The 22,471-nt window shown below is 37.7% G+C and overlaps 1 protein-coding gene across 1 annotated transcript in view; it reads left to right on the top strand.

Annotated features, from left to right (window-relative positions):
• Window positions 1-442: 442 nt before the first annotated feature.
• Window positions 443-22,471, top strand: part of LOC306810360 (uncharacterized protein ENSP00000383407) — a 29,141-nt gene continuing 7,112 nt past the window's right edge. The window contains exons 1-5 of the mRNA XM_079322860.1: window positions 443-566; window positions 8,991-9,128; window positions 15,253-15,293; window positions 17,682-17,719; window positions 19,246-19,332. Of these exons, the coding sequence (XP_079178986.1) occupies window positions 543-566; window positions 8,991-9,128; window positions 15,253-15,293; window positions 17,682-17,719; window positions 19,246-19,332 (328 nt within the window). The 5' untranslated portion in view covers window positions 443-542. The remainder of the gene's footprint in view (window positions 567-8,990; window positions 9,129-15,252; window positions 15,294-17,681; window positions 17,720-19,245; window positions 19,333-22,471) is intronic.

Raw genomic sequence — 22,471 nt, 5'->3', positions numbered from 1 at the left:
TTATGACTCACAAGTTTTTTTTTTTCCCCAAGATCTGTAATTAAGAAGGTTCCATTCATAATATAGTCATTAATAATTACTGAAATTTATATATTAATTCATATGTATAGGAAACCAGCATTTAATGAGAATCTCTGTCTTTTGATAACCTCTGTAAGATGAGAGGATTTGCCCAGGAGTTAGATGCATGTGCCACTAGTCTCAGACAGAAAGAGTTTTATTTCTCTTAGATGATAAACTTTAATGGAAACAACAGCCTGCAAGAGAGCATTTTCTGAATTCATGAAAATCATTCAGACCCTGCTTTTGTTTTGCTAGTAAACATTGCTCTTTAATTCAGAAAACAGTTTGTACTGGCCTGGGGAAGCCTGTCTCATTTGATAATGGGCTCTGAATCCCATGGATTATTGCAGGGATTTTATCTTGCAGTAATCTCCAGGGAGAAATGTACAAACAGCTGGGAGAGCAAGAAGGAGCTGCATTGTGCTGCAGGAGTTTGTGGAGCAGAATTTTAGGGTGCTGGAGTGGATCTCAATACCAACATGAATCTTTTCTGTTTTTCTCTGGTAAGTGTGACAACACTTTTTTTTTTTTTTTTTTTTTTTTTTTTCAGTGGGTTACTGAGTTTATAAACTGAACTGGTGGGTGAGCTTTTATGGAAAATAATGAAGGTTTTATATCACAAATGGTGCAAGAGTTGTATAACAACACTGAGTCTCTCCAGCCTAGATAAAGGAGCTATTGTATAAAAAAATTGTATGCAGCAAAATATGAATCAGTAAAAATATAAAGCACAAAATGTATAGTAAATGTGCCATGCACTATCTGTGCCTATTGCTAAAACCATGCAGATTTAGTCATGAGGCATTTAATCCAAATACAGTAAAACACCTCATAAGTAAGATAAAATTATTAATATATGTATTTTATAATTTGTTTTACACTAGGGTTTTTAATTTTTAGATAATAGTGTCCATTTTCCTGCTTCAGTAGTTTGGGAGAACTGTTAGAACTTTTCGAGCAGTAGTTTTCTATTAGTCAAAAATTAAAACAATAGTCATCAGGGATAATTTAGTCATGGCAATATTTGCACACAAACAGAGGACTTGATTTAAGATCCTCTTTAGTTGATGTTGTTTTCTTGCACTTTCTGTTTGTTTGTTTGTTTTACTTAGTTGGTTGAGTTTTGGTGATTTTGGGGTTTTTTTCCCCTTCTCTTTCCTTGCCTCAAGGCAACTCCTCAGAATGAGCAGGTAAATCAGGATAGGAGATCCTCAGAAACTGCTTCTGTTTTAAGAGCTTAACCATCTGCCAATACCTATGCCCAGCATTAGCAATGGTAATTAGCTCAGTATATTTGCTGTATTTACGCAGCACAGCAGATCTGTTTGCCCATTCTTCATCTTTCGGTCTGATGTTTTGTATATCATTCCCATATATTTAGAAAGAATAATAAAAATCAATATTCAAGCAGCACTAATACAAACTCAAATAGGGCAACTGCTTTGTGTAAATCGCTGCTCCTGATTGCTAATACTTAGTGCAGAGTCCTGGTGTTTTCCAGATCATAAGGATTAAAAGCTGGTTTGTACTTAAAGCAGAATACAGTGGTATTTCAAGATTCTGTGACAAGAGTCACTCTGAAAAATAATTCCCTGGGAACTCAGTGACAATTTTGATCATAGTTCAGTGTGAATGCCTATGAATTTGTACTGGTAAAAATGGCTTTGTGGCACAATCTGTAACAGCTTGAAAATACTCATTTCAGAAGTTCTTTGGGAAAGAACTGTTCTACCAATATTTCACTGTTCTGTTGGAGCAGCTTCTTGTTTTCCAAGTAGTTCACTTTTTAAGAAGGTGCTGAGCTTTGTGTCAGTTGAGAAACCAACATTTAGATGAAATGTCATGTAGATTGTGTGAGTGGGTAGGTCAAGCTCCATTTTCCCTGTTGAACTCAGTATGCAGCACCCAGAGTTCCTGTGGGAGAGGCAATGGCTGCTGTGATAATGGATGGTTCAGAAAAGTGAAAGCTGGTGCCATGGTAGTTTCTGTAATGAAATAATTAGTTCTGTTTAAAGATTGCTGCTAAGAAGATAACCTCAGTTCTTTACAAGCTTTACACAGGAGCCATTCTGTCTGCTTTCGTAATCTTCTGCTCACCCAGAAAACACCTCACAAGTTATCAACATCTGAACATAATTTATAGGTCTTTAATAGCTTTCATAAAAGGAAGAGCCCTGTGCAGTCCTCCCTGTGCCTGGGACACAGGGCAGTTGCTTTCAGTAATCAGATTGTCCAGCTTGGAAATGAGCTGGTGATCCAAGGATACACACTGGCCACTTTTACTCTGTCCCCCTGTGACCATGGACAGGCTGGCTACAAAGAACTTGTAGTGCCAATATAAGAGCATTTTTCCACTCAAGAGAGTCAAGCCAGAAATAATGAACAGCATCAACATTACTAGGGTTCAAAGGCAGCTTTTAAAGGTGCTAGGGGAGACAGTTCCTTAGTAGATGAGGAATAGAAATCATGGTCGATTTACATCAAGGGAACATCTGGAGTAACTGCTAAGGCTGAAAAGGTGGAAGAGAAATTCAGACTATTGACAGACAGAACACAAAGAGCTCTACAAAATAAATAATATTCTCATGGAAATATTTATCTTATGTAGACTGGCTGACAAGACATCAGACTGCAAAGAGTGTGTGTGTGTGTACATATGTGTGCATATGCATATACTGTTAAAATACACTGGTTTATAGCTCAGAAAACAGCTTTCTGCCCTACAGTGGAGTACAGTGGTTGTAGTAATCTACAACCTGAGAGAATGACATAATATTCTGTTTAACCAGGCTTCTGGCTGATCCAAAGTGGTGGAAACTTTGGGTAGTTAGAGGAACATCTGTTCGTACTGTTGAATTTGGGTTTGCTTTCCTACTTGTCCATAAAACTGAGACACAGTTCTAGCATGAGACAGTGTTATGGGCCAGTGTAACAAGTGGTGATGTGGAGGCTGGAGACACATAATAGTCACAAGATGGTTGTGATGGGGCTTTGGAGCCTGAACTGCATTCTCCCCTTCCCAGGGAGGCAGAGGAATTACTCCAATCTGTCACCACTTGGGAATCCTCTGCTCTCTTAGTATGAGTGCTCCAGCATAGGGTGTTTCCCCAGAAGTATTTTGTGTCCTGAGCTGACTTCAGAATGATTTGGTTTCTCAGCTGAGATTATTTTTCTCATCAGACTCATTGCCCTGTTCTCAAGAGATTTGCAGGCAAATTAGATTTGCCTTCAAAACCTTGTGTCCCTTTTCCATTTACAAAATGATCAACAGGATAAATGTCCCTCTTTTTTTATAGATATATTATGTTAAAAGGTCAACCTTAGACCTTAAATTTGCAGTGTCTTTTCCCTCTCATGGTGCTTATCGTGTCAAAAAATTGAATAACAATACTGTTTATATTATAGGCAATATACAGACAGAGTCCCAAATCAAGCACTGCTTTTGTAAGAATTGCTAGAAATTATGCTGCCAATCTGTTGTGATACACTGCCTAGTGAATGTCAGAATCCTACAAATCTGATAAATAAATTTTATTGTTGATCTGCAAAATCCTTTAGTTAAGGTAGAATATTTTTCCTGCATTATTTTCCTAAACTGGCTCTCCAATATCAAGGATACACACACTAGGATTAGCACCAATTAATCTGGAACAGTACTTGTTAAATGTATCCTGACTTATGCTCACAGCCCCTGCCCTTCAGTAAAGTTTTCATAAGAAAGCACAGCAGAAACCTGTGTAAGGCAGTAGAGAAATGCTGTGACATCCTAATCACTGTGCTGTTCAGATCAGTTATTCAAGTTGAGCACTGGTTTTAGGATTTAAGCCAAACAAGATCCTTTTCATTTGTCTATTTCTTTCCCATATGGTGCCTTTCTAACCATCACTTTTGCTACTAAAATGTAAAGTACTGAGTGAAAGTCTAATCCTCTTAGTGATTTTCGGTAGCATTGGACTAGTTATGTTTTATTTTGATTGTTGGTTTAAAGATGTGCTGACAGCACAATGTAAAACATATTACATCTAATGCTATAACCTGAAGAAGCCCTTGGCACTAAAAGCTAATGTTTCTGTAGTGTAAAATGCAGAGGGAATAAGTATTAATAAAAGTGATGTAGTGGATAAATGATGAATTAGCTGGAGCCTCTATGTTAAAGAAACCATAGAGTAAATAGAAAGGTGCTAATGCTGCTATGACCAGTGGGACATGATGGTACTTAGAAATGGACTTAAAAATATGTTTTGACAAAGAAGGATTAGTTGAATGTGGAAAGAAGTCCACTCCTCTAAAGGGGAGTGTGACTAGAAGAGATCTAAGTGGTTGAACTTTGTGGTGCTTCCCATATAATCATTCCTATATAGTCCTTGTTCCTTTTAGCTGGATTGCCATCATCCCACCATACACAGGATTCCCCAAACCCCTAAACCTGGCATGGAAAATGACCTGACTGCATTACTAAATGCTTCTTCTCCACCTTATGATCAAATTAGTCTCTGCATGCCATGATAATAATAATATCATGCAAAGGAAAGAGCTACAGGCAATTATTTTCTTCTAGATCTGAACTAGGATATTTTTTCCCATAAAACTCCTGAAGCAAAGAGCTTCAATAAGCTTTCTTATTCCATGTAGGATAAAGAAAATATGCTAACTACTCCAGAAGTTCATATTTTATTCTGCTATCTCTCATTTTCCTCTGTGATGTTTACTGTGCTCAGGACTGCTAAAAGAATTAACATATGAAATTAAAAAGCTTTACTGAGTTGGCAGGTTTTGGTATAAAAGCAGACTTAACTGAAAAATAAAATAAAATAGAAGGGAACAATAAAATTTCAATTTCACTTAAATATCTTGAGTTGCCCTCAAAGAAAGTCAATTACTACAACGAAAATATACTCTTATAAAGTAGAAAACCAGCAAGCAAAGAAAACAATTTTGAAAATTGAAGTTGTATTTTCTCTTTTTTGGGTACTCTCTTTCCCACTCCTGTGCTTTTTTGTGTGAGTTTTTTCTTGCAGTTGCTTTCCTCATTGTCCCTTCCCCTCTCTGTCACGTATTTTCACTCTTTCTTGTGAGAACTCTTTCTGTGTTCACCTGAGCTCACAAAAACCTCCCTTCCTCTCTTTCTTTCCATCTTCTTTTGTGTCCCTTTCTAGTCTTTTCATTGTCCCTCCACTTTCACTGTTCTTTGCCTTCACTTTTCTCTCCCTTTTTATCTTTCTCATGCTTCTCTTTCACGAGCTCTTTATGCTCCTCCCTTACTTCAACAATGTCGTGTATTATTCCCTATTGATGGTTCTTTTTTATGTTGCAGGATCCTGGAAATGTGTGACAAGCTTTTAAACTCATCCTTTTTGTCTAGAATGTGTGATTCTGCTCTCTCACTCATTTTCTCTCTTCGTGTGACCTCACTCTCTTTTCAGCACACTCATGCCTTTTCTGCTTTCCTTAATACTTCATGGCCACTCAGTCTCATGCCCTGGTGCTCACTTTCTTGCACCCTTTCTCCCTCTTTCCTGAGAGCTCTGTTTGTCACAAGGATTCCTTGTCTATCATTTCTCACATATTCACTCTTTCTCAAGTTGTCCTGCTCTTATCCCCTTCCTCACAGCCCCTCTTTCTCTTGGTCTTGCACTGTCTCTCCCTTCTCCTGACCTCAGTCCTTCCCTCACAATCTCATTCTCACTGTCTTTCCTTCCTGCACACTCACTTCTCACACATGCCTTTTCTTTCTTGAACATTCCATCTTTCTTGAACATCCAATTTGGCACACCATCTCTTCCTCATTCCTCTTTTCTGTGCCATTCACATTCCCATCTTCTCATGCTTCCATTCTTTCTTCGTTGTTTTTGCTGGGATTTTTTGCCTGCCATATTTACCCACCATACTCTTTCTCACATTCTTACTTCCTTTATTTCCCACTCTCTTTCTTCTCTTTCTCTCACATGTGCACTTTCTTGCAGCCTTGCTAGTTCTTGCTTGTGCTTCTTTGCACACTTCCTTTCTCTTTTCTGTCTCATGATGGTGCCTTTCTTGCACCCTTCCCTGTGATTTCTTTCATGTGCTCTCCTGCTCTCTTGCCTTCAACCCTGCCCTTTCTAGCACCCACCCTTTCCTGTGTCCTCCTGCTTTCTCACGAGTGTTTTCTTTTATGTGAGCATTCCCTCTGATGTGGGCTTGTTTTGACTTATAGTCATATTTGCTTTCCTAATCTATTTTGTGTGTACTTCTTTTCTCACATATCACTCTTTCCTGCATGCAGGGATAGTTTCTCATGCCCTCTCCTTTTCTCACACCTTGATTTCCCTTACATTCCCTTTCTTGTGCCCTCACAATCTTTCTCACAACCTTGATGCTCACTTTCTCACTCCATTTCTCTGCCCTTCTCCTTGTGCTTTCTCCCTCTTTATTCCTTGTGCATTCCCTTTCTGGAGTACTCCCCCTTTCTTGTGGTCTCATTTTTCTTGTACCTCCCTCTTTCCAGCACCCTCCTTGCACATGCTGGTAGTTTCTCCTTCAACCATGCTCTCACACACCATGGGCTTTTCCCCTTCCTTTTACTTTCCTTTCTTTTTGGTGCCCTCCCTCTCTCATGTGTTCACTCTTTCTCATTCCCTGGCTCTTCACCTACTCTTTCTGTTTCCATTGCTTACTCTCCACACAGTCCTGTGCCTCCTCCTGCACTCACCACCTTTCCATTCCATTATGTTCACACTTCCTCAGGAAAATTTTTACTTCTCATCCAGTATCTGTCTCATGCTCTCTTTCTTGTCCTCTCCCACTCTCATTCATGGCTCCTCTGCTTTCACACAATCCCTCTCTCTCTCTCTTGCTACCTCATCTCTTTCTTTCTCTTCTCCACCCACTCCATATTTTGAGATCTGACTCTTCCTTGTGCACTCACTTTTTCTTGTGCTCTTTCTCACAGCAGTTGTGCTTTCCCATGTGCTCCACTTGAACTCATCCTCATCCTCTTCCTCATGCCCTCGTAATTCCTCATGCATGTTCCATTCTGTGCCCTCACTCTTCCACATGGACCTGCTGTTTTTTCTGCACATCTGCAGAACCTTTCCCACACCCTTGAGCTTCATTTTACTCACAAGATTTCTTTCTTGCTTGAGCTCTTTCTCACTTTTCCTCTTCCAAGAACTAATTCTCACATGCTCCTTCTCCCTTTCTCTAGGTCTCACCTCTCATCTTTCCCCCTCTCCCCCTCTCTTATCCTTGCTCTTTCCCCCACTTCTTCCCTCCTCTCTTTCTGTATTTTTTGGTGTATTTTCTTACCCTTTTCCTCCTCCCACCACTCTGCTTTCTCTGCTCCTTGTCCTATCTTTTCTTTCCCTTTATAGCTCTCTTACACTCTCTCTTTCTTTTCTTTTTTCTCCTTTATTCTTCCATCTCTTCATTAAATATTCTCCTCACCAAATTTGTGTTTTATTCCCTATTATGAGAGGAGTATATAGTTGCATTTCACATTGCAGAACCCTGAAAATGTGTAACAAGTTTTTAAACTCATCAATTTTTTTTTCTAAATATGTTCCATCCACAACTTCAGATGGGGAGGCTGAACCATCATTGCTGTATGGCAAAATACTTGCAGTGATAAAAAATAAATGCTGTAATAAAAAAAAATGCAGTTGCTGTCAAAACCCAGTCTCAGCTGGATGTTCAGTTCTTCCATGTGTTCCATAAACTAGGCACCAATTTCCCAGGAAGCATTAACTCATTAGTTCCTAGAATAGGCTCAAGTATGTAACTTGAGTATTTTCAAGAAGTTCACCATGAAATATTTCTCCCAAAATATTTATTTTGGTTTATCAAGGATCTAGCAGACTGAGGCAAATAAATATCCATTGATAAACATTGTGCTTGCAAAAATTAGGCATGTCTTTGAACTGCTGCTCCACCAGTCAAAAATATTGCCTGTAAAGCTTTTTATATTAATAATATAACTTCAAATATGCATCTGTGTTTATCTTCTGTACTAAAGGAACAAATGCCTTTAAATAATAATATATTATGTTAATTTCAATGGTGTTACTCTGCTGTTAGTCACACTGCTATAAATTTGATTTATTCCTTAATTAATGCAGCTAAAATTAGTAATCAAAATTCATTGGGAAAATATTCAGTGCAGATCAAAATGGCAACATCTAAAATTTAGGATCATCAGTTAGAGTGTCTTTAGTTTTGCCATCTGCTTTCACTTAACTCTTGAATTATGAAATGGCAGTGTGTATATTTAATTCTAGCTCTTGGAGTTGTGGGATAAATGTGAAAATCTTAGTTTCTATTAAAATGTTTATATTCTTTATGGTCAGGTAAAAAGGACCTTATATGTGCTTTAAAACACAGAGTTTAAAAATTTGAATGCAAATGGAATTTTAATTCTAGGCATTATCATTATTTTGGGGGTCTAAACCATAATTGTCTAATTCTGGGAGCTGGCAGCATTGTTTCTCTCTAATTCTAAGTAATAGGGTTACCTTTCTGCATCAAATTAACTTATTTTTCCTTGTAGAGAAGTACTAACTATAAAGCATTTCTATGGTTCATATAAAAGTTTTCATGTTATACGGTTTTCATAGTTTTCACAGAAATTTTCATGTAGGGTTCAGTTGGAGATATACAACTGGCTTTCCTCCTTCTGAGCAGATAATATTCATTTTTACTGTACCCTCAGCTTTAACGTGGTAATCTATGGTGTTTAAGTCATGACACTGTGAACTGCAGCATTTGGGTGCTTACTAAAATCAACATTTAAATGCCTTTTTAGAGAAAAAAAGCAAGTAAAGGATTTCAAAACACAGGGAGATAAAACATTCCATTAAGCAAATCACACAGACACCTTCCTTTTTAAAGTACAGTTCATTTAATATGTTTGCAAGTGTTCATCTCTGTTTATTTTTTTTTTTTTTTTATTTTAGGAGGGCTCGATGGACAGCTTGTATGAGCCTGTCCCAGAGCATCAGGAAGCCAAGGATACAACTGCTCCTGAAAACCAGGCTACAACTCCAGTAAACACACAGGCAAACTCTGGGCCACCTGACAGGTCTATGTCTTTGGTAAGCAACATTTAATTGCAAAACATGCAATGCATTTTGCAAAAAACCCCAGTTGCTCTGTACGTAGGCAAGTGTGTGTTCTGCTGGTTTATCTGCCAGTTTAGGCTCTGTAGAGCCACTGTTCAAAAATCATCTCTGCAGCCAATGACCTGATTTCTGTCCAGTGGTAACAAGCACATTTGAAAGCAGGTCATGAGTTTCTCTACAGCGAGCAGCAAAGGGAGATTAGTGCAGCTGCACTGGACAAGGGGATTTCTCCTTGCAAGTAACAGTGGATGAAAACCCTGGATACAGTTATTGGTTTGTATCTAAAGAATATACTACCACTGTCTTTGGTTTTCCTTTTTATTAATACAAAATAAATATAAAAAAATCTAAAGTGTGAGTTGCATGAATTTTGTAACTGATGGCCTCTGGAATAAACTTGACATTTTACAAGACCTCATTAGGCAAACATGAAGAAGGTTGTCTTCTATTTTTTCTTTTTCCTTCCTAAATGATGTTACCCTACTTAATCCCTTCTTATTTGGCTGTTATTGGTAGAATAGATGATGCTTTGACAAATATTTTAACATGGTATATTAAATTTAATGAAATCCATTTCATAATCTCTGTTCTCTGCTTTGCAATGTGCCTTTGCTTATAATTACTGTTTCTATTTCAATGTATGATGCAGTCTGGTGATGGAATAAATGGGAAAACAGGATGTTCATCATTCAGAGGACAGTCCCCCCTTCAGCTATTGACAAGTTTTACCCACATGCACTCTGGGTTAGGTACCATGTACCTATGAGACTGCTGGGCCTTTGGTGTTGAAATGTCACACAGCAGGCTTGCACACAGGATTTGCCTGGAGAAAGTGCTGCAGTTGGTAGGATGGGAGACTGTCTGGGGAATTGTGGCTTGAACTTGTTCAATTGCTAAAGGTCTGAAAAAAACTTGTTCTCAGACCCATCTCACTCTGTGCATGTCCCTCTCTTCCATAATCTCCTTGGGACTGTTTTTGAGACAGTTTTTGAGACTGGTTTTGAGAGTATAGCAGTGCAGAGATCTCAAGGTGATTCCTAATAGCATAGCACAGATCTATGGGCTCTGAAATGTCCCTACATTATAATTTTCCTGCAATAGGTGGGAGATGCTCTCCTGAGTGACAGGGCTTTCCCCCATTACCAGGCTGTGGCCTTGTCACTATAAGAATGAGCTACCTCTGCAATGTTCCAGTTAAGGATGTATAATTGTGGTTGTGAAATATGGCTGTAACCTCATCCTAGCTTGACTGGAGTATGGTCACTGTGGGAAGCTCTGGTTATTTGTGTGTGTTCTGCATGCCATTCTAGATGCCCAAAGATGAACATTATGCTACAGCTCCTACATCCACTCAGTCTTTTCCCCCCTTGCTGTGACTTCAAACCAACTTAAATTTCAATGACTGCTACACTAATATTTCCTTGGCAATGTTTTTTAGATGTTTATTTGTTAGAAGCAGTATTTTGACAATGTAAAATGAAAAAGGCAGATTTGTTTTTTGGTTTGTACCCAGAATCGGACCTATGATATCCTAATGGACTTTGCAGTAGAAAACTAATAAAAATTGCCCTTTATTTTCTCAAGGTATGGTAAAGACACACCCACAGCACTGTGCTCTGCTATGTTTTGAACAATGTGTAAAACTGAGACATAAAACTGCAGTGGTTATTTACATCATGCTGTTTCTTTCTTTTTCTTGTTTTATTCTTCATTTTATTTGGCAGCATCTTCAGATTTTTCATTGCATTGGTTTAGAGTTAGACTTCATAAATTATTTGTCTAAAGAAAAATAATCAACCTATCCAGTAAAGAACTTTGTTTTCCTTGAGCCAGCATGCAGAAGCAGATTTGCTACTAGTGTAAGATTAGAAAATCCCATACATTCATCTGAAAAATTTTAGCAAAGATCTTTCACATTGCTCAGTGTTTTCTGGGATAGCACTGTATAGTCCATGAAGATTCCTGCATAATACTGTATAGAAGAATACAGCACTTTGGTTTCTGCTACCTCTTACCATATATTTTTGTTTACTTAGATATTATGGTGATGGCACATTTGTTCATCATTAAATAAAAAGTTCATCCTCAATAAAAACAGCTCTAAATAGGGTAGGCACACTTGGCTCACCAAGTATAAACAAGAAGCTTCCCAAGGCTGTCCCTGGGTTTCATTTTCTGGTTTAAGAGAAAATAAAGGAGTTAAGCTCAGCATTTAACTAAAAATAACGGCGAGATGCTGTGTCACTGTGCTGGCTGTAGAACCAACATGATTATTTATAAAATACTTTCTAGAAATGGAAAACAAGATTAGTGATGACGTGTCGGCAGTAAGACCTATGGAAAAATGTGGCTGAGGCCAGGGGCCTGTGTGTAATCTTATCTGCTATTTCTGGCCTGTGAGTTATTACAGCTACACCTTGGATGAAGCTGTTAAGCTTATTAACCGAGCCCATTTGTACTTCTCTCCCATTTTTAATTCCGTCACTCGGTTCCAGGCTGCGGGGCAGCCCCCACAGCATGATGGATTCAGGACATTATTGGCTCCATTTAGCCATCCATCATCATGCAGTAATGCAGGTGTATAAGTGCACTGCTAAGTAGGGATGGACTCGAGTGGATGTTTAAATGGTTGGCTGAAGCATGGCAGGTTCCACAGAGCTGTTCCATCTCCAAAGGGTGGAGCAGCCTGGCACGGCACACTTCCTCCTCAGGAGGCTTTTTCCCTTCCTTTTTCCTTTATAGCTTCAAAATCAACAGAGCAGGCATCCAGGATCCACTTCCCTCACATTTAGGAAGTGTGACTAGGACTAGAGAAAATTCTTCCTTGTAATGCAATGAGGTAGTGATTTTCTTGCAGTGAACTTGGCTGTTGTGATTTGTCCTATTCATGGCTGGGCTGTGAAGTTCTTCTGGAGATTTGGGAAATGCAGGGTGGTGTGGTCACTGAAGCTGTGCAGGGCATCATTCACTGAACATATCTTTGGACATTCCTTTTTGAACCGTGGCTCTTTTTGCTCCTGGCCAAACTTCTGCCCAGATGGAACATCCTGTATGAAGAAAAATCTGCCTTTCATGTACACTGTTCTTCTCCTTCACGTAACTCCAGAGGTCTGTTTAGTATCCAGAATTATTTGCCAGTGATGTTTCTACTCTGGGTTCCTGTGGTACTATCCTGAGCCTGTGGTGCACATTTGCCTTTTGATTTTAATCCTCTTGGAGAACTGGCCTGTTGACTTTATGATTACTTAGCCTGTTGCTCAGCTTCAGTAATATTCTCAGAAATAAAGAAAAAAACTGATTTATGGAGTTGTTTCTGTACTTCATGTATAGGAAATCTGAATTGGACCTTCCTCAGAAACAGCTGGTACCCATGAGCACCTAATGAATCACACAGGTGCTCTTTGTCTGTAACTCTGCTATTAACTGGGAAACTGAATTTCCCGTTCTTGTCACCTGGTGTTACAGTCTTCTACCTCGTAGAGCTGTCTCCAGCTTCTCAGGGGAAGAGTCTCCAGTATAAAAACCATCTTCATATATATCCTGTCAGACTGCAATCACCAATTGTCATAAGATCCACATATTTTTGAACTGCTGACCGTGATAAGATTGACTACCCTGTATATCAGAAGAGTGCCAAAAAATTTATCAGTTGTTCTAAGCTGTTGCCAGAAATATCAAAATCAGGTGTGATACCTGCCTTAATCTGCAGTGTTATACTTGGCCTTTGATCCCAGTGAGGGCAAAAAGAGGGCTGGTTATCTGAAATGATCATTTCTCTGTTTGCAAGTCTTAACACAATTCTAGGTTTTCTTGGAAAACTTGGAAACACCAGACGGTTTAATTCAATCCCTTAATTCAGACTTATTTGATAAAATCAGGAAGAAAAGGGTTTAATCAATAATTTGATCGAGCAGGGTTTCCACATGTGCAGTTTTTTTTCTAGGAAACAGATTGTTCACATTTGGGATAAGGAAGGAAAGAATTGTTCCCATAAACAAGATAATTAAGCTCTTTAGAGAATGTGGAGAGTAGAGTCAAGGTGAACTGTTATTTACATTCTAAGATAAAATACGTTTCCAAAAACTAGTTTCATTTTAAAGTTACATATAATTTTAAATATAGTCAATAATGCAAAGACACTTTGAAAAAGTACAAACCAGAGCAATTTTACTCTTGTACCCCAATTTAGCCAGCAGGAACAGTATGTTAAATGAAAGGTGCCATTTTTAAATGGCTATTTAAGTCCACTACATATTTAATTTTGGCATACCCTCCCATGATATCCTGTGAACTTACACCAGTCATCAACTCAATATATGATGTACTGTCATCAATGCAACTCTGCTGGACTTTAAGAATTGGTTTCAAGCTGTGGAGCAAAAGATTAAACCCTGTTTCATGGTCTACTCCAGTTTGTTGGTGTGTGAAGATATGAATCAAATCTTTCAAGGTATATTGCCAAAATGTAGCCTGTCTTCAATTTTTTCCCTAGATCATATACAGGTTTTAAATTACAGTATCCTTTGGTCTCTGAGTTCCATGCACAATGCTTCCTTTAAAAAACCCATTTAAAATCAAATATTTGATATTTCTCAGTGAAGTTTTGACACTATCCTTTTAAAGAAGCCTTAAAATCACTTTTAAAACTTGTTTAAACTTCTCTGTGTTTGTGCACCTCAGTTAGTCATTTCTCTTGAGCTATTGAAAATACTTGTCCCAAGACTAAAATGCTGACATTTTTTCAGTCAGAAATTTATTTTACATTGCTTACATTATTTCAAACTGAGTGATAAATTCTGTATACTATTTTTATCTACATGCAGCATCTGTGAGCAAAACACCATAGGCAAAAAAAAAAAAAAAAAAGAAATGTGGAAACTGCATGCAATTATTAACATTCACAAATATCCATGCTAAAAGGGTCTCCTACACTCAGCTAAAAAAACAGCAGAGGAAAACAGCCTTTTCTTAATGCACTCCCCGAAAAAGCTTAAACAATCTATGATGAGTTTTATTTAGAGTAGGGGAGAAATATAAAATGCTGAATTATGCACTTACATGGTTTTATGTAGAACAGGTTTTAGGGTTTTATCATGCAACCTGGATGACATTTTGAAATTACTGTGGTAAGAGTCATGCAGATGCAGTTACAAGAAGGAAATAAATTAAACATTATATTATGAAAAATAGGTCCAGTTAGACTAAGTTTTCAGATTTATAAAATAATGAATGGTTATATTATTTTTTAATGCCTCTTGTTGCACAACAGATTGAAGTGGTGTGATTATGGACATTTTTAATCCAGTTTCTACTTTTCAGGCTGGAAGAAATAAATAAGAAAGGGATACAGTGTTTTGATACCCTGTCTAAGGACATATAACAATAAAATAGGGACAGAGGTCTCTTCAGTCCTAGCATGACATCCTTAGGTTTTCCTACAGTTAAAATTAGCCTCAAGCCCATGGTTAACTGCACAGCAAACATGCATTGAGATGTTTTGGTACCTTTTGCCCAGCAAGACACCTTCTTGTTCTCTCTTTCAACAGCTACATCACTTCTCATCCTTCTCACACCTTGTCAGGGTATAAATATTTATTGTCTGGGCCCTGGGGGCTGTGTGATGTTGCCTCCAGGCCAGTGTTAGATTCTGATTTTATCTGCAGTTTCTGCCTCTTCCACATTCCCCTGCACGTTTGGGTTTACAGAGTCTGTGTCTGTCAGGAAACCACAACCCATTGCAATGGATTTTAATCCTCACAAAGTTTCAAAGAATCCCTCTATGGAAGAAATATGATATTCATTCCTGGGGCATGAGCATGATTCCCTGGTTTTTCAGGGGTATTATTGTTGTCAGTTTCCTGGGAGCCATGGATGATGAAGCCTCCTGAAATCAGGACACATAATTACATATATTCTCTGCTGCACTGTGTCCTCCACAGCTTCAGCAGCTGGGAAAAGAAGACTGGAAATGTTAGTGGATATTAAAAAACACACATCAAAAGTATATAATTCGTTGTCTTTTCAGTGGCAAAAATAATATATTTGGACTTAACAGTTTTGATTTTCATAGACCTTTTTTTCTCTATCTTTTTAAAAGGAGTTCCCTGACTTTGAGAACACACTGAGCAAAAAAAGAAAGTAAGTTGAGACCAGTTCAAGGTCTACAAGTGTCACTATATTTGTCTGTACCCTTCATCCTTGTTGTTTTATTAATGTTTGCCAATGTTGCTTTCATTCTCATAAAGTGCATGTATTAATGTTGAAGTTGAAGAGCACATAACAAGCTTGTAATGCATTACTAAGGTTCTTTTGCCATGACTTTTTCATTTCCACACAGCTTTCTTCCAAAATATCAGAACCAGGACAGCTGAAATCAAATGCAGTTAATCTGAGTTTGGTTTAACCATATGTCTGCTTTTCTGAGAGATTGAAGTGGTAACCTATTTTACAGCATGTTTGCACCATTGACCTGATAATCTCCTGAAGAGGTTTTTTGTTTGTTGTTGTTGCTGTGTTTTTAATCCAAGTAAAAAATTCGTTTGCAAAATGATTTGGATAAAGCAGGTCAGACATCATTTTATGAATCATTTTTGTGATAGTAGCATGTTTTGAATCCATTCACGAAAACAATGCCATGTTTTGGGCTAATGATCAATATTTATTAACAGGCAGAGGAATTTGTTTTGAAAATTCTTTTTTTTTGCTTCATGTAGAAGGCTATTGCATGACTGAAGTGAACCCCTCCAAATGAAATCTGAAATCCTGCCTAATGGAATGATACAGACAGATCTTATCTGTCTGCTGTGACAGACATGAAAATCCCTGGAGGTTTTGTTGTTTTTGTTTTCTTCATTTGTAGGTGGGGGCCCACTAAATTCAGAACATCAATGTTATCTGTGTCTCTTGCTAAAAAAATCTCAAAATGGGTAAAGACTTCTAAGAAAATTAAGAGCTCTTTTGTCTTAAATAAGAGTTTTAATCTATTTCTTGTCATCTGATAAAAACACTAGTAACTTATCAGCTTTGAACACTGATCTACACTCATCTGTGAGATCTCAACTATATGTCCCCAGTCAGGGGTCCATGAAACTCCTCCCAAAATTTCATTATTTAAAATTTGGACATAACTCTATTGCTCATGGATTTCTCATCATCCTTTAGCACTTTAAAGGAAGTCAAACTACTGTGTAGGCCTTACCAATCTTTACCAAATATGATAAAATCACCTGGATGCACAAAAGTGTCCTGCTTAGATCAGAACTAGATCAGCCTCAGGAAAAAAAATAGCAGTCTATAGCTAAAATGTCAAATTTTACAATCCAAATAAAACTATTCTCTTTGAAACCTAAACCTATTCTAAAAAAAAAAAATCAGAATTTAGAAGTATTGTTGAGACAATCTAACTGATCAATTAAAAAAAAAAAAAAAAAAAGAAGAAAAAAAAAGAGTGAGCTGGAAGAAAATAGTTTGAATCAACATGAAAATATTTTGTAATGAAAATTATTTCATCCTGTCCAGCCATCACAATCCTGGCAGTGATAATTTTTCCATTGATCTTTCAGGTAGATATGGACAAAATGAACAAGGAATTAATCATTCTCTGTTCCTGACAATGGGGCAAATTATTTTGGGGCGAAGCACCAAGTTATGTGGAGTAGCAGAAATACAATAAATATTCCTTGTTTAGACAATAAGAATTAAACTGTGGAATTCTGGAATCACAAAATCCAGTAAATTTAAAAGGAATGAGTGGGTACAGATCAGTTCTTTTAAAAACCCACAACTGTTTAGCAGCACCCTCTTGCTCAGGAATCCCTTTAGGACCTACATGACTGAGGATGGGAGAGGAGTCCCAAATTTTGTGCTCTTTCCCTTCTGCTGTTCATTGTCACAGATTAGACAGTCCCTACTCTCACCTACTATAACACTGCTCATAAACTACTCTCTGGGTTTTTAATGGATAGAGTGAAACAAATTATTCAAAGAAATTATTTTATCCTCTGTGAAGTTAGTCTATTCTTCAAGTTGTCCTCTATGAACTACTGACCACAGATGGAAGCATGAATTAGGACTAATCCTTGATGTAAATGTGCAAAAAGCTCAAGGTTTACTGAGGCAATAAAATGCCACTCAGGGTCCTGGGGATGGTATGTTCATAGGGAACTCTGGTTCAATCTGTTATCATGTCACCAAAAATAAGACCATAATTCTAAAAGTTGTAGGACACTTCAGATCATGTCTAAAGGAAAGTCTCTCTTCTTCCTGATGGGTCCCCCCAATTCCAACATTTTGCATTTTTAAAAGAAATATTCTTGCAGAATGGAACCTCAGATACTTTCAGATGGGAGTAGGTGATTGGGTGAACGAGACAGTAACTCCAATTAAAGCCAGTGGGAATAACACACAAATAAATCCCTGTGCCCTGCTTTGAAGAATTAGTTTGAAAATACCCATATTTCATTAAACACGCTTTAATTTTTTTCATTCTGTCTTTCAGCTAATGGTAAATTCTTTTAATTCTTTTAGATCCATCCAGAAGTCCATGTCTGAAAATGAAGCATTTGGTTAGTAGCTGCTTAAATCATCTACTGTTTACTTGCTAATCTCAGAAAACCAACTTTAATTAAGAGTCTGATTTGTTTTGCATCTGTTGGAGCAAATGCAAAGGAAAGGAGAAAATAGAATTAAGCTATCAATATATTCTCCCTTCTTCCCTGCTTTCCAGGCACACATTTGTGGGTAGATATTGAAAACAAACTAGTTAAATATAGAAACCACATTGAGATGAAGAACCTGTTATGGGACAACATTAGAAATACTCAGCATGTCCAGTGTTTCTTTTAATCATTTCAATAAAACACTGAAATGTCTCTGATCTAAGAAAATTCAGGTCACTTGCCCTTCCCATTTTAAACTATTTTGTGAGAATTTTCACAAACAAGATCACCAAGAAGGAAATTCAGGGGTTTTGTTAAACCCATGCTGACACTGTGTATTGTTATCTACACTTGTGTTTCAATGGGTTCTGTCTTGTAAATACTCTACAGGAAAAAATCATCAGCTTCTTCAAAGTGAAATCTCCTGGATGTTTTTTTCAGGGAGAGCTTCCTGTTATCATGCTTTCATTTATTCTTTGGGGTTTTGGTTTAGTTGTTGTATCTAGTCCTTGCTGAGTATAAAGGGTATTGTATGTGGCTGTAATGATGTGGTTTTATTTCACAATGTGTCTTAGGTAGATGAAAGCTCCCCTGTGTTAAGGCTTCACTCTGCAGCCCTGCACTGGGAGCACTTTCATGCAGGACAGTGTCATTTGCTCTACAGCAAACAAGCTGTAATGAATTCCCAGCACCTGACAGCATCAACAAGAGCTTTCACAAAGAAAATTTTCTGAGTGAAACCCAGCATTAAATAATACTCAAAATCTGAAACCAAACAAACCCAGAAAGCACAAACCACAAATAGCTGTCTATGTGTTGTGAAGCATGAGCACTTTGAAATTCAGTGAGGGAGAAGGAGAATGGCCATCTCTTTCTCAAAACCAGCCTAGTTCAGCCATCCAGGCTGAGACAGTCCAAACCTTGGAGTCCATGTGAGCATCTTTGATGCTATTCATTGCAAACTCTCTGGTTTGATAATGGTAGAGTTTAATACTACCACCAGCTATTATTTTTGTTATTATATTATCAATACTGTTATTATTGGTTTTATTATACAATTCCTGGAAGCAAAACAAAAGCACAGATGTTTTATGGGATGCTAGGTCTTAAATGCAGGGTTAAGATAACAATCATCCTGATCATGTGTTTACAATGTTAAATGAGGTATTAGACCACAGCAAAAGATGATAGAACTTGAAGTCTGACCATAATAAATATTATCCATCCATCCATGCATGCATGCATCCATCCATCCATCTACACATCCATAAAAATTCCTATATTTCAAAATCATCAGTTCATTTCCACGTCTGAGCAGATGCTCCAGTGTCTGCAAGCTTGTTTGATTTGCTGATGCTATTTTTATAGAATTTCCAGTAATTTCACAGGTTTGCTGTGAATTCAGGTGTCTCCTCTCTGTGCTTTTACTTTAGACAGGAAAAATGTGAATGGCACACTTTGGCAGGGCTCCAGGAACCCGGAGAATGATTCGTACATAAGAAGGCACTGCCAGCTTGAAGGTAAAGCTAAACAGATTTCAGCTGATTTTGCATTTTCAACAAATTATTCAAAAGGGCACCTAGGAAAATTTCACATTTTCACCAATAATCCAGCTAAATAATTTGTCAGGTCTTTTAAAGGTTTTGTTGTTGTTTTTTTGTTTGTTTTTTTTTTTTTTTTTTTTCACCCCCAAGAGGGCTAGAAGTGGTTAAAATAAAGCTTATTTTAAAACTGGGAAGCTAAGAACACCCTCTATGACCAATTATCTCTGTAGTCCATAGGAGACTTTCCCTACATTAAACTGCCATAGTTGTGTTGTATTGGCTTGCCCAGCCATAGTAATCAGTGTTTCCTGGGTACTTTAAAGAGCTCCAGATATCCAACAGGGAAAGGATGCAACATTTCTCACAAAACTTTTTGTGGCAGGTGCAAAAGAGAGTTGGCAAAATTTTAGATGCAAATACTTTTGATTCTGATTCTCTTTCTAATCCTGTTCTGACAAACTTTATTAAAACAACCTTGCAGTTAATGCATGGGAAGTTGCTTATGACACTGCTTAAGAGTGTACCAATACAAATTCATTAAAATAACATTGACTATTAACAAGTGAGTAGTCACCTCACCTATTTAAACACAAACTGGACTTTAAAAATCAAAATGCTTTGATAATCTGCTTGATGTTGCTTCCAGGAATGGCATTTATATTTGTACTTTTCAAAGTTAAACTAGATCTCTTACTGGTTTTAATCAGACTAAACCAGACAAGGCTCAGGAGAAACTAAGATATGTGAGATTAAAGTGGAAGTATGTCTTGTTCTCAATTTAAACCAAAAAATGTGGGAATATCTCCTGTACAAATTGTCTAGAGATCATCCACTGATAGGAGATTCCACAATTACCTGGATATGTCAAAGAAAGCAAAGGACAGGGCACCAACTTTCCTTCTGAATTTTGTTCAGTTCAGCACTTGAAGTTAAACACTTAAATGTTTGGAAATAGATCTGGAATTGCAATACATACTGCATTTGCCCATCTATGGGCAAATTTGGTTTCTTGAACCAGAACCAGAAATAAGAGATGACAGGAAGATTTAGAGGAATTCTTGTACTGAACTAGTGACAGGAAAAGAGACCTTCAGTAAGTGTCATTGGCTTGCAAGGAATGAGTTCTAATGATAGGTGAAAGAAATATTAAGCATTTCTCTCCTGACAAGTCTTACTTTTAACCAAAACAATTTTGTAATGATTCTTCCAATGGTACTCCAGAGGTTGCTGGATTGGAAGTGGGGAGAGGCTGAATGAGAAAGCAGAACTTTTTGACCTTCCTCCAAAGTCTTTTCTACTCCAGGCACTTTTTACCCTTTTAAATATCCAAAGCATGCAAAAGAAGCAGTGCACATTTTAAAAGCTGACAAGTGTTGTAATTGAAGGGCAGGGGCCCAGAGGGAACAGGAAGCAAAGCTGGCAGCTAAATAAAAATCTCCCTTTCCCCTACTGCAGTAAAATTATTTCAAGGGAAGTCCCCTTCACACAGCAGTGAAAACCTTTGCAAGGAGATTCACAGTGTATCATTATTGATCAAGATAATTCATCACTATTGATCAAACTTTTCTCTTAGCAGAGATAATTCTTCAAGGGCTGCAAGTCTATTGCACAAAATGAATTTCTGTTATATTTAAAATCCATGTGTGGTGGTCACCATAGACTTCTCTGCTTACTTCTGAGCTGTATTCACAGACCTGTCTCAAATCCCACTGAAATAATTGTAGAGACATCCACAGACACTTGTAGCCTTTGGATGAAGCCCTTGATGACAGCATGTGCATCATTACATCTACAAACCCAAATTTTCCAGGATGAAAATGCAGTGAACACATATTTATCCTCCAGACACAATAGTGGAAACACCTGCCTTTGCTCTCAAGGCCAAACCCAAACCTTCATCACGAGATCTCCCAACCTTAAAGCATCATTGTTGAAAAGCTGAGTGTGTAACTCACAGTCATTTGGCTTCCATGAAGGATTATGGAGACAAACAGGAAAGAACTGACACCTCTCAGAGTGGATGTGACTCTCCACTGGTCCTAATCCATTCCACAGGAGGGTGGCTGGTACCTGTTACCAGATAAGGAAGACAAGAACACTGCAGCTCTCTTTGAAGTTCATTTATATCTTTTGGATGTTATTGTTTTTGTTGGTGGTTTGTTGTTGTTGCTGTTGTTTGGTTGTTGTTTTTTGGTTGTTTTTTTACACAAATACCTTATTCCATTATTCAGTAGGTTGGAGAGATGATCTAAGCAAGATGTAAGAGCACTGTGGTTGCAGATTATTATAAACTAAGGTTGGGGGGGACCACTAAGGTTTGCTTAAATAACTTGCTGTTTTAATTTGGGTTTGAACAATACTATGTCAAGAGCAGTGTCACTGTATGTAGTCTTTCAGATTAAGGGCATTATATGTTTCCCCACAATTGTTTGTGATTCAGCTGCAAACAGGTACTCAATAATAGCATTTTGGATTAGCATTTTGGATTAGACTGTAAGAGGACTTTGGGGCAAAGAGCTGAACACTGCAAGATTTAATTTCCAGATTAAGCTCAGAGAGCATAGGGATGAAGTGTACAGAGATGCCTGCAGGAGATGAAAACAAGTTATCCTGAGGACCAGAAAGAACCCATGATGTTAATCTGGTGCTGCATGAGCACTGTTTAACATAAATTATGGTGCCACTGGAAATCCAGCTAACTACATAATGAAACAAACACCCAGATTGTCAGCCACCAGGCCCTCAGTGACTTCGGGGAGATTTGTAGGTGCTTAAGAGAAAATCTGGATCAGGATCTTATGTGCCTCTTCAAGTATAAATTTTAATGATCACATTCAGACACTTTTTCCATGTGATAGCTAGAGAAACTAAGTCACTTTGAATTATTCATTGAATTATTCTTTCTTTTCCTGTTAATTGTAGGGAACACTATGCAATCAGTCTCGCCTGCCTACTGTTAGTTTTTGTGGATCTATATTTTAAATAAGGTGTCCTTTTGCAAACAGAGCCACTGATGCTGCAAGGTATTCCACAGCAGCAATAAACATGCCAAATTAGGATTAAGGAGAAAAAAAACCCCAACACATTCCTGCTGTTTTCCAGTGACTTTAGGAAA

This window comes from Erithacus rubecula (assembly GCF_903797595.1).
Source record: "Erithacus rubecula genome assembly, chromosome: 1".
Classification (NCBI taxonomy): domain Eukaryota; kingdom Metazoa; phylum Chordata; class Aves; order Passeriformes; family Muscicapidae; genus Erithacus; species Erithacus rubecula.
The sequence above is the reverse complement of the archived record's forward strand: the minus strand, read 5'-3'. Positions and strand labels throughout refer to the sequence as shown.